This window comes from Styela clava, chromosome 6 (assembly GCF_964204865.1).
Source record: "Styela clava chromosome 6, kaStyClav1.hap1.2, whole genome shotgun sequence".
NCBI classification, from domain to species: domain Eukaryota; kingdom Metazoa; phylum Chordata; class Ascidiacea; order Stolidobranchia; family Styelidae; genus Styela; species Styela clava.
This window is the reverse complement of record NC_135255.1, coordinates 22706998-22721950: the sequence shown is the minus strand read 5'-3', so window position 1 is coordinate 22721950 and position 14953 is coordinate 22706998. Positions and strand designations below refer to the sequence as shown.

Genomic DNA, 14953 nt, shown 5'->3' with positions numbered 1-14953 from the left:
AAGAAGATGCGAAAATGCACATATAGTGAATATTACGAGGTGAAGAGAGACGTAAAATTGGTTAACTAGCATAGGGTTGCCATACCGTCCGGAAAATTCCGGACATGACCGGAATTAGGGGTTAAATTTTGCGTCCGGGAAGAATTTAAAAAATGCTCAAATGTCCGAAATTTTACTGCATCTGCAATCGTACTGTGCACACTGCTAATCAGTGGCGTAGCAAGACGCTCGTGGGCCCCCCTGCAAAAATATTTCGTGGAAATGACCATAAATAAGCTAAAACAACTATTTTTTTCATTTCGCCAAAACGCATAACATGTCGCTATTAAAAGGCATGGTAACCTATATTTGCCGTTTATAAGGCTAAGGCCTCTGGACTTGTCATCAACTAACCGCTAATGAGACATAAGTCAGTGCGCGACTTGACTCAACTCGCTACTGGGGTTTTGGGGACTTCTAAGCAACCCTACATTTTGAAAAAGTGTTGTTGTTCTTCTCCAATATTTAGCCGTTCATTGTGTAGGACAGGGTGGACCGCGGGCCAGGTCTGGCCCGCAGAAGCATTTCCAGTGGCCCGCGCTGTATTTTTTGCGATTAAATAAAAAAATGAGCAAAACTATTTTTCGAGTGATGTAGTATATAAAGATTTGATACAAACGATAAGTTTATTTTTCTGAAATGCGCTCTGCCAGCCCTTTCAAACGAGCCGTGAGTGCCATTTTGAATCGAAACCAACTGGGAGGAGATATCGATAAATAAAGGTGCCATAGTCACTTACGCACTTGGTCTTTTATTACTCTATATATGATCTTATCTGATCTGTGAGACAATCTTCTTCTATTTTATCACGGAGTCTCTCCTTTAAATGTATAACTACCCAAATACTACTTGATCAAACATGGTTGGGGCAAAAGTAATAATTGCCAATACTGTGCGTTTAGACGTGGTACGAACATACAATAATATCCTTGATGTTTCGGCGCTAAGACAAGCTAAAGTGAAAAAATCAGAGTGAAGGAGAGCTACCTGGTGGCAGAAATAATCGCAAAGCAATCGAAGCCATTCTCAGATAAAAACTCCTTTAGGAATGTATTGAAATAAAATAGGTGTTTGCAAAAATATATGGACACCTAATGGCAATAATTTTGATGACGTCAAAGCAAAAAAAAAAGTAATAGCCTTCTGAAGAAAATTTTTATCTTCAACCACTGAAAATTTCAAAGCAATTGGTCCAGTAATCAAAGAAAAAAGCGACTTTTTAAAAACGTGTCAAAGAACAAGAACAACCACAACAACATAATATTTAAACGATCGCTATGTCCACTACGTGTCCAAAAAGAGGTATTTGCAAAAATAAGCCTGTTAAAACAGACCGTGTTGAAGAGCTTAGAAATTCTACAGCGGAAACGTTTTCACCGTATTCCTTGGCGTTTGACGAAAACACTACCATCAAGTCTACTGCTCGGCGATCTTCGAGAGGTTAACGATGATTTTGAAATTACCGAAGAGTTCGCAGCTATTGTCCCAATTAAGGGCACGACTAGAGGCATTGATTTGTTTGGGAGCTCTGATATAAAAAAAACAAGTGTCTTGGCTTGTCTTTGGCAAAACTTTCGGATATAATCATCACTGATGGCGCCCGATAAATGGTTGGGGAACACAAAGTTTTATTTTTCTAATAATTGTGAAAGTTTGGTGGAAGGGTATTGTTTTTTTTTAAATATTAACCTGTAGACAGTGTAGCAAAACTAGAACTTAAGCCCTGGTTTAAGAAGATGAGAAAATGCACATATAGTGAATACTACGAGGTGAAGAGAGACGTAAAATTGGTTAACTAGCATAGGGTTGTCATACCGTCCGGAAAATTCCGGACATGACCGGAATTAAGGGTTAAATTTTGCGTCCGGGAAGAATTCAAAAAATGCTCAAATGTCCGAAATCCGGAATTTTACTGCATCTGCAATCGCACTGTGCACACTGCTAATCAGTGGCGTAGCAAGACGCTCGTGGGCCCCCCTGCAAAAATATTTCGTGGAAATGACCATAAATAAGCTAAAACAACTATTTTTTTCATTTCGCCAAAACGCATAACATGTCGCTATTAAAAGGCATGGTAACCTATATTTGCCGTTTATCTTGGTCACTTCAATTGTTTTCATACGTGCTTCTTCATCTGCCCTTTTTCTGCGTTTCTGTGCGCCACTGAGAGGTTTTGCTTTCGACATCATTCTGACAGCCTTCGAAATTTTGCCGGTGCGATCAAACCACAGGACGCCGAAAATCGACGACTCCCTGGCATTGCACGTAACAAAACGATTTGAGCAGAACTAACATCAACGTTATAAAATGTGCATTATTGGTTTTGCAATACAGCTGTTGGTTTTGCGGCTTAAATTTCTAAATTTTAACCGCTTGGGCCCCTTTGCGCTGTGGGCCCTCCCGCGACCGCGGGGCTCGATGCTACGCCACTGCTGCTAATACAGAACATTGTTATTTCGTACTGTGCGCATATTTTTTACTACGAGGTCATGAAAATAGTCATGCACTGTCCGGAATTTTGCTTCAAATATGGTGACCCTAAATTTACAGGCGTAGTCAGGTGGCAACAACTCAACCCATTATCCCTTCGCAGTAGAATTAACAGTTGAGATATCGCATTATTAAATTAGCAAACTCCGTGTGGGAACCACATGACACAGAATGCTGTTCGATGGTCCTGGCATATAGGAAAATATATCAGCATGATAACGCTGTAGGTTCTCAAAGTGCTCCGTACGGAGCCCCAGGGCTCCGCGAGAGAAACCTAGGGGCTCCGTGAGCTATCCGATTACTTTTTAAAATAATGACTAGTTTTGTAACTGTTCAAAGAAACAATAACAGCTTTGATAAAATTTGACAACATTATAGCCTCGAAATATGGCAAAGAGGCGGAATCAAAAAATGACATTATTTATAAGCTGGAGCGCAGCCAGGATTCTCAAGAGGTGGGGATTTGAATCGGAAATTTCCGCGCAACATTCTTTGCGATTATAAAAAACGGATAACGAGATTTCTGTTGCGTAAAATATTCAATGTATGGCCGATGCGAGCATTTAAAGTGTCTCGTCGTAATAATTCAATTGTACTCATAGTTACTCAAGTTTCATTCGAGATTACTATTAGGATTACTAAAATGAAGGAATACTATTCTAAAATAACATAAAATACGTGATAAACTGCCACCTATGAATAAATTGGAGTCGTATTTTTGCGATCTTGGAATTTGTCAAACTTGATTTGTTCTTTTGCACTCGAGATTATTATTAAGCAAGATATCGCCGTTAAGAAAAATCACAAGATCTGGGCAAAATACGACTTCCGAAAATGTCAAAAGGGAAAAGATTCGACCCCTAGTTTATTAATATGTTTGTCAAGTGTCAAATTTACAGCTTTAGTAAGAGTATATATAATTTATCTTTGAAATTTTGATTTATTTATGACTTGCATTAACCCCATTAAAAAAAGGTTTAGCCTTTAAATTAAGTTAAGTACTTTTAACTTACTCGGGAATATTTATCGGAAAGCTACAATTTTAACATTTCTTTAGGGCTCCGCGAATAATGGTCAACCTTTTCAGGGGCTCCGCAACACCAAAAGTTTGAGAACCCCTGGTGTAGGCTATAGATAATAAAGTAAGGAGGCGGAGTGGAATTTGTAATATGAATGAAGCAATGGATAAGCGGGATATCTTAATGATAGCCAAAATTCTTACAGCAATTAATACCTGCTGCTTATCCGTCCTGTATGATTGTATTACAATTAAGAATGGATTGTATTACAACTTTCTGTGCTAGGCCGAAATTCAAAGTAAATCATCCCGCTATCTATCTTAAATATGCACCAATACGATATAAAAAAAAATATAAAAATGTTCTGCCCAAGTTCAGTACGCCTCGACCATGCGCGGCGGTGTGGCTCATCGTGCTAAGCGTTAGGAACACGCCCACCGCTGCACCTCTGCGTCAGTTCGCAGTTCCCATTCCCATGCGGGGATGGTCATGTGCGAGAGGATTGCTGGACTCCTCGCCGCCGTTGGGTGGTTCACGTAACCGCTGGTCGGTTATGGCTTTTTCCATCATCAAGTCCATGCTTCCGAAAAACAAAAAATACCTAACTAATCCCATACCCGACATGGAATGTTAACCGGATGGAAGGCCGTGGTCTCATCGGCTCTCCTCTCCTCCGGGATAACTATGTAAATCCTATCCTATCCTGCCGCTAGATGGAGGTATTGGAGCGTAGCTGCGCGAAATATTATCATCGTAGAGTTAATCTAACGTCTCTCTCGCTTTTATGTATTTGGTTCGGCGATCGATCACCGCTATCCGTACGGCAGTGTATGCGAATACAAGATTGACAAGACTGTTTCTGTTTTGCATGTCCGGCTCAGTGATGTCGGGCATCGTGCTAAGCGTTACCGTACGGCATTAGGAATGCGCTAGCCATCGCACCTCAGGTGGGTTCGTATCCTGTGCTGTGGGGATAACTACCCTTACCGTACCGGTACCTATTACTGTCTGCGGTAAAATCGTTCATGTAACCGTTGTTTTTTTGGAAGTTTACGTCTCCCTACATGCCCAAGTCCAGGCATCTAAAACAAATAACTGGCCAAGTAATCCCATCCATAGGATACCGCTACGGTGATGACAAATTCATGGCCCCAAATTAAAATACATCAATTATGGCAGTGAATCCAAACCCCATCTTTAGGAGACAGTCTGGGCCGGGTCTCGAGTAGTTTCGTACCTAACGTACTTCTAGTAGGCGTAGCATAACAATTTTTCGACATGCCAATTCTAACCCTCACCTGACTACGTCATCCAAAAACTACATCACAATCACGTCATAGAGCTTGCCAAATACTCGTACGATCGCCCGAAATGGCATCGACGCCGACGATAAAGAACTGACTAAGTCTGCGATCTCTCTCATCGAGAAAACGAGAGAAATGGCTGTTCGATTTCGGGTTCTCGTCTGCGTGTCTTGGATGACAGTTTGAAGGCCTCTATTACGTCACTGTGATGTCGTAGTGACATAATTTTTGGATGGTGAGGTCAGGTGGGGGATAGGATTGATATGTGAAAAAATTGTTATGCTACGCCTACTAGAAGTACGTCAGGTACGAAACTACATGAGACCGGCTGGGCCTCCGTCCTGATGCAAAACAGTCTTCCAACCTTTTTGGTTCCCCCAGAAAAAAAATAACTCTATTTACTGGAGCAAAAACTTTTATCCTAGCTTTCGAGTCATCTTGGATTCGGAGAACTGTGCCTTACTCAGGGTAACATAAAATTTTCCTTATATACACAAAAAATGTATAAATATGCTCAACAAAAATTCTGTGTTTCATTCCACATTTTAGTCACTTAATATAGAATGACCAAATGACTGAACAAAGCAATAAACAACAATCTGAGAAAAGGGACGCAAAAGCTGGAAACAAAGCAAAATCAGCTACAATTCCTGGAAGTGGTTTACGATCTCTGCGAACAACATCAGTGTTTCGAGCGGTCAATTTCGAACTTTACGCTCGCCCGAACAAAGTTGTTATGGGCCTTGGCCTGACAGCTATAACACTCTGCGTTGGTTATCTTGCATACATGAACGCACAGAGCGAAAACAAGGAGTTATATGAAGCATACAACATTGATGGTACAACTCAAATGCAAAGGAAATCTTCAAAGTGGGATTAAATAGCTTTGATTTGAGATTTTTGTAACTGGTTCATCTTTAAGACTAACAAAACGATTCCAAGAATTTATTGAACATATAAACAGAGAGAAGGGTATACTTTCATCAAAGCTCAATACTGTATATTGGGGCCCTTATTTTGGGGAAGATTGTCTACAACGTGATCACTGTTATATTTGATTTTATTTCGAGGTCCTTATTACTGTATTATTATTGTGAAAGACTGTTAATTAATCAGTGGTAAATTTAACACTATATTGAAGTCGTTATTATCTTCAAAAGACTGTTTATAAAGTGCTCTTGCTTATTTAGCTCAAAAGTGAAGCCTTACACCATTGGAAGGACTGATTATACAGCTTGTGTTGATATATATTTGTGTAGAGGCAATATTTCTCCGCCATGAATCTGTTTTGGACAATACTGATCATTAATATTGCCCAGCAGATTGCTCCAATATTTTCCAAGGGAATTGCAAAACTGGTTAGTTATCTTAAGTACAAAGATGCAACATTAAATTTCCGCGCTCAACTCTTAGAATTTGCAGAGAACCAAAAACAGTTGAGCATAATGGATGATTTTGCGAAATATACAAGATACCAACGACAAATGGATAAACTAACGCAAGAAATTGATAGAATGAATCGTGAAAAATCCAGGTTGTATCAGACCGTGCGACTATCTTTACAATACACGATCCAAGGAATCCTATGGGTTGTTCTTCTATATTTATGTTTTTATTATCGCAGAGACCCTGTGGCATCCGTGCCTAAAGAATGGACATGGTCCATTGCATATATTCTTTCATTTCCTGCTGTCGAACTCGGCGCTGTGTCTTGCATAATTTGGATGATTATTTGCCGAGTTTCAGTGCGAAAATTGTTCTCAAAAGTTTTAAGTGGATAAATGAAAAATAGTGATTCCTTCAAAAGAGTTCAATAGTCATTTTTCAGTATCTCAATTTCTAATATCTTGAAAAGTGAGTTTTCACTGGCAAGATGACTTACAAACACCTACCGATATAACTTTTGATTGAACTCTTCATGCCATCCGGTGGCCGAGAAACAGATAATATATAGTACATTGTAATTATGTTCTTACACCCCAAACTGCAGAAGTATGAATGTCCCTGTTTTTAAATTGTCAAATAAGTTTCTCTCAGCATTTTCAGAGCTTATTTTGTTCTTATGTTCAATTTCACATGTTCGATATTGGGGGTTTCAATTTAAATGTTTTTCTTTTTTAACCCTTTCCGTGCGGTGGGCACATATACGTACCCACGACAAAACTCGCTAGATCGCGGCGGGTACGTTGATGTACTCCACTGTTTTATTTAGCAATCGGTCGCAAACTGTTGGTCTAGTTTTTCCGGGTTTTAGTTTATTGATAAGAAGTCTTCTTCGAGATTAACATAAGCGACGGTAAATCTCGCTTTCGTTTACCATGGGAATTTTATTTGCGACGGAACGAGGGAGTGTTTTTGAAATTTATGCAAATTTCGGTGTTTTTTGGGTGGTAATAGAAGACATATTATCCCTTCCATCTACTAAAGTATTTTGAGTTAGATAACGAAATTGCTACAGCAATATTATGCTATTGTTTGCCAACCAAGAAGCGGTAACAGTAAAGGATTTAGCGAATATTTCTATTTTTTATCACGGTTTGAAGTTTCAACACCCAAGAAAAAAACCGGTTTGTGACTCAGACCACCCCTTTTAAAAAAAAAATTTTTTTAATCGACAATTGCAAGCTCTTTAAATAAGCTTTCCAACGAGCCGTCAGTGGGCAGCAGAGGATCATTAGTTTTTCGTTAGTCGATCGATTAGTTGTGGGGGTACAAATGCATAAAATCGGCGTAGCAAATACGATTATTTAATAAAAAATAAAAATCGCATGGAAATGGTGAAGTTCATAATATTCTACCAATACTGGTTTTCTGTGTCCAATTTTGTTTCGAATTTTGTATAAAGTGGTGCCAAGTAAGGTGCTCTGCTGACTTGTTAATTAATTTTATTGATTTGTGGGTATACACATGTGCCATTGCTCAATCAATTAGGTATCAGACCAGCAATTTTCTGATGGGGGCACATGGCTCACAGATCAGTTGGAGTTGAGCCACAATGCCAGACGCAAATTACTTTTCGCTCTACAAGAAAACTTTCCGTTTCATTGCTTGATAAGGTTATTTCACAAGGTGTTTTCACTTTGTTGAGCATGAATTGTTTGAACATAATGGGATTGGAATCTTCCAATTAAAACTACTGTAATGACAAACAGGGCCACGAGTTCTAAAAACCTCTAGAGAGGGCCACAAGCCCTAAAATGTTTGGAACCACTACACTGGACATTGCTGGACTTCTTGCCATCATTCGCTTTGAGTTTATTTTATTACAATCCCAAAAAAACATGACGTGCTATTACATCCCAATCTTAAGTGAAAAGATATTTTGCTTGTGGTTGAATTGGGCTGAACTATTTTGGATTAGCTGCTGTGCCCACCTATGGAATATGTCAGTGTTCCCCAATCTATGTTTTTTCAACAAGCTTAAAAGTTATCGGTTTTATTTTTTTCGGAAATTGTATTGTTTATTTGATATTGTAGTATAGCTTGTAGTAATTTTTTTTTTTTTAAATTTGGGTCGCTTAAAAAGGTTGGGAACCACTGGTGTATGTAATATACTGATTTCCTGCCCTCCCTAAAATAGTGTCGCATTGTACGTCACTTAATACACATCAGCGTCTATTTTGTATTCGGTTTTGGATTTTTTTTTTACCAAGTCTTAACTGCCACCAAAGGTTGGCGCACACTTTCATTTGCTGCTTCATGCATATACTTTACAAAGCTGTTTTTGAATAATTTTTCACAAATGTAATTGTTTTATTTTAATAAAAAGCATAAATGTATGTTGCCAGATTTCAGTCTGAATAATTTTCATTCCAAAGTAGAAATACAAATGTTTGAAGCTGAGGCTGGAAAATAGGGATTCGCTCGTGAACTGGCATCAGGGGCTTGTACTTTTTCAAATTCATTAAAATCCATGAATTCAGAGTAGAAACGCCAAATTTAAAAATGTTTTGAAAGTTATTGCTCCATCATCGTTTTGAGCCTTTTAACCTCAGTGGTAGGCCTGAACTTTGCTCACACTCCTTTGTCTCTTGAGTGAGCTTATTTCCTGATCTAACACTGTTTGAAAAGAATCGCTAGAAAATTTAAGTCTGTCTGTCTGTTATATGAAGGCGAGGTTGAATCTGCTCCAAATTTTGCATGTACATTCATCATATGTCGTACCAGAAGCCTATTGATTTTGGATGAATTATGTCGTATAATTAACGAGTTATTAATTAATTAGTGATGGGACACGCAATTCCTGGAGTGATGTGTCACTATAGAGTCATGAATCGAAACTTCAGTTTTCGATCGATAAGTCTTCGGTCTCCGACCGATATTCTCGTCTATTGCTTGAAATGCATCTTTCTGGTTCAGTCATTACATCTTGGCCAAGGTGGGGAGGGGGAGTCTGGGATGCCAACACAGTTAAGTCTAACGCTTCACTGGGCCAGGGTGGTGGGCTCCGCGGGCCACAAAATCATTTTGACATTAGTCGCGGGCCACAATAGTACCAGGAATAGGTAAACAGTGCAATACAAAACAAGCACCTCTATTGGTGAACACATAATCCGCATTCGATTTTTAGTTTTCTATCATGCCTATATTGTTAGCATATATTCCCGACCAAAACGATAGAAATCCAGGTAACAATCTAAACTGCCCATTACATCTTCAACTTCGCTAGTTGCTTCAGCTAGCCATCATACTAGTCAATTCAGTCACAGTGGTGATAACAACAATTTGTCAAACGATTATTCTGATTTATTTTACGGGAAGCAATTTAAAATACGATATTTTGATTACTCCCTGAGCGCGGCGCGGGCCAAAGATAATGAAGCGGCGGGCCACATGTGACCCGTGGGCCTAGGTTTGGACTACCCTGCACTGGGCCATTGTGAGACGATCTATACCTCGATTGACATGGATGGTAAAGAAAATTGTAGCCAGGTGTTATGTGAACCAACCTGCAAAGATGTGCTCTGATTTAACACTGTTTGAAAAGAATGGTTAGAAAGTTTAAGAGCTGTGACAGAGTATAACTAAACCCAAAACAGCGCTCCCAGAAGTGTGTGTACCAATGTGGAGGTAACTAATTTTGTTAGCCGACATTACTTCAAGTTGTGTAAAGGGACGTAGACCTATGGGCAGGGGTATATTCACTTGGCTAACACAGACAGTACCCGAACTCGTAATGGAATTAAAATGGGGAAAATAGGAATGAAATTATACCCTAACCTGGTACACACACAAGGAGAGTATCCCCAAAACTGCTGTTCTACTGGTGAAAACAATATTTCAATAAAAGAGTCACAAAAAATGAAACATGTTTGGACATTTATTGCTCCGGTTTTGGGTTAAGAGCGTAAAAATATGAAGAAATTCAACAACATTTTACAGTAACTTTACTTCAATTTTTCTTAGCTTGCGAGGCATTTTTATAGGTACTCTGAGTGATGTCACATGCTCTCAATCAGAAATGAAGAAGACTCATTTCTGGAGAGAAGTATGGACAAACACTCGAATACCAAGGGCAACTGAAAGTGAATGGTAACCCATATGGTGGACCACAGCATATCAGTTAGAATCCATATCCTGGGTCACAGACTGATAATTTATACAAACGACAAACATAGGGCAATACATACCAAGCCTAAACTTGCCAAGATCGAATATTAAATAATTTTATTCGAATACAAATACACTTTTAATATAGAACGTCTTTTTGAACGTCTTTTTCATGTCGGCATTCATTTTTCAAACAGATTTGAGCCCAAACAATATATTCAGCATGCCAGTAGTCTGCTAACAGAATGCCATTAATTGCACTAAAAATACAATAAAATTACGGGGCTCCCGAAGTATGCGAACCAAGATGGCGGACATCGGAATGTAATACGTGTACTAGGTTAGGGTTAGGCTATAATTTTAGCTATAAATACTACGGGAGGCTCTTGGCTAGTCTTCGAACTGATAATATGACTAAAATAAGGAAAATTGGAAAAAAATTATCGCCTGACCCAAACCTGTTACCCATGTTACGTTCCGATGTCCGCCATCTTGGTTCGCATACTTCGGGAGCACCAAAATTACTTTAAATTATCAAAAAATGGTCAAATTAAGCAAAAATTATAAAACTTCTAAATCAATGTGTCTTAGGCCAGGATTGTTTCTTTTTAAATCACCCTCCAATCTGTCCACTTGCATTCCTAACGTATCTATAATCTTTTCACCGTGGTTTAGCAAAAATATTTCCAATTCTTTTTCAGAGTCAATGTTATTGCATTCATTCATAATTTTTTGAAAGTCTTGAGATTCTAAGTAAGCTCTTGTTACTTCACGTCCATCAAAATCAATTTCCGCTTTAAATTTGAATTCGCTGTAGCCAAGTTGTGTTGCTTTGATATCGTAAAGACCACGAATCACGGCGTCATCCTCCAATTGTTCTTGAAGCTCGTCTAAACGATTTTGTGGAATTGATTGTCCAATCAGAGCCTCTACATTGCTGCGAACTAAAAATGTAGCGACAAGTCCTAACAGTCCACCAATGGCGATCGATCCCACACAATCATAAATAGGATTTTGCATGTACTGAGCGCAAGCTAATGCGACGCCAGCTATCCCGACACCTAAAACGGCACAAGAATCTTCTAATAGAACGACATTAGTGCTGGGGTCTTGCGATGAACGAACATAATTCCAGAATGACATTCCTTGTTTCGCAGCGTTGTGTTTCGTTTCATCTATAGCTACGATTAGTGAAGCAGACTCCACAAGAGCGGAGCCTGCAAGAACTCCAAACGCACCGAAACTTGTGACACTGTCAAGTGAATGACCAGCGGACATCGTAGTGATTCCATGGTAGATACTAGCCCCACATCCTATGCAAAAAATGCCAACCCCCGAAATAAGGGACACTATATAGCGCATGTTACCAAACCCATATGGGTGGGCCTCGTCTGGAATTTTCATAGATTTATAAACCCCCCATAATAAAAGAAGTTGATTGCCCATGTCTGCGAATGAATGTAGAGTTTCTGAGAACATACTTGCTGACCCAGTCCAAAGCCAACAAGAAAATTTCGTGAGACATATAACCCCGTTTGCCGCCGCTGCAACTGCCACCACTCTACCAGGTCCGGTTTTAAACAACTTTTTTGCGTCTACGTTAATTTCTTCTTTATTAACAAAAGTCCAATCGAGATAATTTTTCTGCTTTTGTTTGAGTCTTTTTATCCGTTTTTGTTCCAATTCGAGATTTTCTTTATTTCCGTGAACCTCCATTGCTTTCTTAATTATATCTCTTTCCAAGTATACCAAGAGATGACCGGCACCATCCCGATACGGACTCCGTATTTTTATAAGTTTTAAATCTTGGAGGTCGCTTGGTTTGAGTACGTATTCCTGCATCGCTCGCACAGCCGTTACAGTATTGTTATCCGTATATTTTTTGGAAAAATCCCGCCTCATTCGAATATATTCTTTCACAGTAGCTACAACAGTTTTTTTATCATCTTTTGATAAATTTTCAGTTTTCGTCGAGTCTGAAACATTTTCAGATTCTTGCAGAATTTGAAAGGTCTGTTCAGGCAGTTTCGGGTCTATTTTTGGGGCTGAGATTCTGTCGATTTTCGACTCAGGTTTTGAATTTGAAGAATGGAAAGGTGTGGTCTGAAAATGTCGTGCCCCACATATTTTTGGAATTAAACGTCTCTGTGACTTGAGGATTCCTTTTGCAAAATATTTCTGATATTTTAAGATGACGAGAAATGGAGATTGTGTTGCCATATTATTTACAATAAAAAGTTCCAGTTTTTAAACTAGAATTGATGATATTATATTATTTACTGCATTCAAGTTGACAAATAGTAAATATTTATTTGATATCAATTCTCTCTTCGTCTGGCAAATATTTATTCAACTCGTCAAGGAGGTTGAAGGTCGTATCTAGGTTCATTCGTACTCGTTTCAAACTTGAAGAAATCTCGTCAATTTTTCTCATGTGTTCAGCGTACTTTGCAAATGCTTTTTGTCGCTCAGTGTATTTTTGCATTATCTGGCAAGCCTGTGCATCTACTTGCTTAATTTGTGAAGCCAAAGAATTCTGAAACAAAAATATGAGAATGTTTTAGATCGATGCTTGGGTATACGCTTGATATCTATCATGAAAAGAAAATAGGATAATTTATGACAAGCCATAACCTCTTTTTCAATCACCAGTCCATATCTGAATGGTTATCTAGTTAATTTGGAATATGCATAGACTTGGAAACAAAAAAGAAAAAAATTTTTATGTCATTGATTCAATAGGATTTCACTATTTATCCAGTGGAAAGGGGTTACTTTGGCAATAATTATTACACACAAAAATAAAACGGAAAACTCTAGGAAGCGAAAAAAAACTTTAAAAAAGTTTGAAACAATAGAAGCCCTCTGACCAACACACAAAGAATCAGGCAACAAGCACAAGCTTACATAAACGACCTAACAAAAAAACGAGAATATCGGTTGGAAACCGAAGACTTATCGATCGATAGTTAGGGGATCCCCCAAAACAGAAACTGCAGTTTCGATTCATCCGCTCTTGTAACTTGCGCACTGCGCATCGCACACACACACTCGGCGGGTTTCAAAATTCTCTCGCTTTACAAAAATCTAGATCACTATATCAATAATTGATTGATAACTCGCTAATTATACGACATAATTCGCCCAAAATCAATAGGCTTCTGGTCCGAGATAAGATGAATGCACATGCAAAATCTGGAGCAGATTCAATCTCGCTTTCGTGAGATATCGCGTGCATCTAACAGACACACAGACAGACAGACAGACAAATACCTATCAATATACTTACCGATCTTAAGATCGATAAGTAATAATGCAAATGTTTTAAAGTTTGAGCAGTTGTACTTTGAAAACATGTAAGCTCATAATGCAGTAATGACCGAGGATGTAAGGTGATTCAGCCAGTTTACTAATACTAATAATGAATTGATTATGAAAATTAAAAATAAACAATCAACCTGATCAGACGAGACTGCTTCTGCACATTTATGCAAATGTTCTTGAATCCTTGTGCTAACTTTGAGAGCGGCTTTCCAATCTAACTGACCCACAAGCTCACCCTGCTGTGGTCTTCCTTCGCCACTTCCTTGAGACTGAAAAATAGGCTGAAACGAGGGACAAGTGTCTAGCCGTGTAATATAATTATCCAAATAATTTCCCGAAAGTTCTGGCTCTTTTGTCCCAACGACAACAATTCCCGATGTCTTTGTTGAAGCCTGCCGTCTTTCTGCAGTTCTCTGTGACGCTTTCACACTCTGGGGCGCGGTCTGTGAAGCGCTTTGTTCATTTCCCATACTCTACATGGTATTAGGGCAATAAAATAGCATCTGAGAAAGAGATAAAGCGCAATAATTAACACGTTAAATCATAAAACAATATAACAAGCCATATAATTAGAGCCTTACGATAAAGTAGCGCAATTGATGAAACCTATAAAATTAGTGTTGCCATATTTTCAATTATATTGCTTTCTATAAATTTTAAAAGCTACACCTGCTCTTAAATTTTTCGTTAGCAATTGAACCCTCAAAGTAAAATTCAATAAATTTAACTTTTAGTTCTCATTTTTAAAAACACAAATAATGAGCTGTGTAGAAGAAAAAAGCAGACGATGTACGCGTATCATTACACACAAATACGGTTACATTTGTTTATTTAATATAAGGTTTGGCAACGCGATCCTCGATTATGCAATGGCGCGTGACAGTTAAAAGTATTTCTTGTTCATAAGGAAAGCGGACTGCCTTTTGGGCGCTCAGACTTGTAACTTGGAATAAAAATATTGGAATATTAACCCTTTCCGTGCGGTGGGCACGTATACGTACCCACGACAAAATTCGCTAGATTGCGGCGGGTACGTTGATGTACTTCACTGTTTTATTTAGCAATGGGTCGCAAACTGTTGGTCTAGTTTTTCCGGGTTTTAGTTTATTGATAAGAAGTCTTCTTCGAGATTAACATAAGCGACGGTAAATCTCGCTTTCGTTTGCGACAGGAATTTTATTTGCGGCGGAACGAGGGAGTGTTTTTGAAATTTATGCAAATTTCGGT

General features: G+C 38.6%; 3 protein-coding genes across 3 annotated transcripts; 1 reads left to right on the top strand and 2 right to left on the bottom strand.

Annotated features, from left to right (window-relative positions):
- The first annotated feature begins 4476 nt into the window (after nt 1–4476).
- LOC120332012 (small integral membrane protein 8-like) lies at nt 4477–6027 on the top strand. Its single transcript, XM_039399215.2, has 2 exons — nt 4477–4495; nt 5402–6027. Exon 2 carries the CDS (start codon nt 5424–5426, stop codon nt 5730–5732), a length of 309 nt encoding a protein of 102 aa, XP_039255149.2. The 5' UTR covers nt 4477–4495; nt 5402–5423; the 3' UTR covers nt 5733–6027.
- Nucleotides 6028–10154: 4127 nt separating this feature from the next.
- LOC120330972 (proton-coupled zinc antiporter SLC30A9, mitochondrial-like) lies at nt 10155–12622 on the bottom strand. Its single transcript, XM_078113655.1, has one exon. The coding sequence runs from the start codon at nt 12620–12622 to the stop codon at nt 10964–10966; it is 1659 nt and encodes a 552-aa protein (XP_077969781.1). The 3' UTR covers nt 10155–10963.
- An 88-nt stretch (nt 12623–12710) lies between these two features.
- Nucleotides 12711–14251, bottom strand: LOC120330973 (BLOC-1-related complex subunit 5-like). Its single transcript, XM_039397971.2, has 2 exons — nt 13861–14251; nt 12711–12938 (listed from the first exon to the last, which is right to left on the bottom strand). Exons 1-2 carry the CDS (start codon nt 14194–14196, stop codon nt 12711–12713), a joined length of 564 nt encoding a protein of 187 aa, XP_039253905.2. The 5' UTR covers nt 14197–14251.
- Nucleotides 14252–14953: the final 702 nt, after the last annotated feature.

Coding starts and splice junctions, on each gene's coding strand:
- LOC120332012 (XM_039399215.2), top strand. CDS start 5,424: ATGACTGAACAAAGCAATAAACAACAATCTGAGAAAAGGGACGCAAAA.
- LOC120330972 (XM_078113655.1), bottom strand. CDS start 12,622: ATGGCAACACAATCTCCATTTCTCGTCATCTTAAAATATCAGAAATAT.
- LOC120330973 (XM_039397971.2), bottom strand. CDS start 14,196: ATGGGAAATGAACAAAGCGCTTCACAGACCGCGCCCCAGAGTGTGAAA. Junction 12,939..13,860: donor AAGCAGTCTCGTCTGATCAG/GTTGATTGTTTA, acceptor TTTTTGTTTCAG/AATTCTTTGGCTTCACAAAT.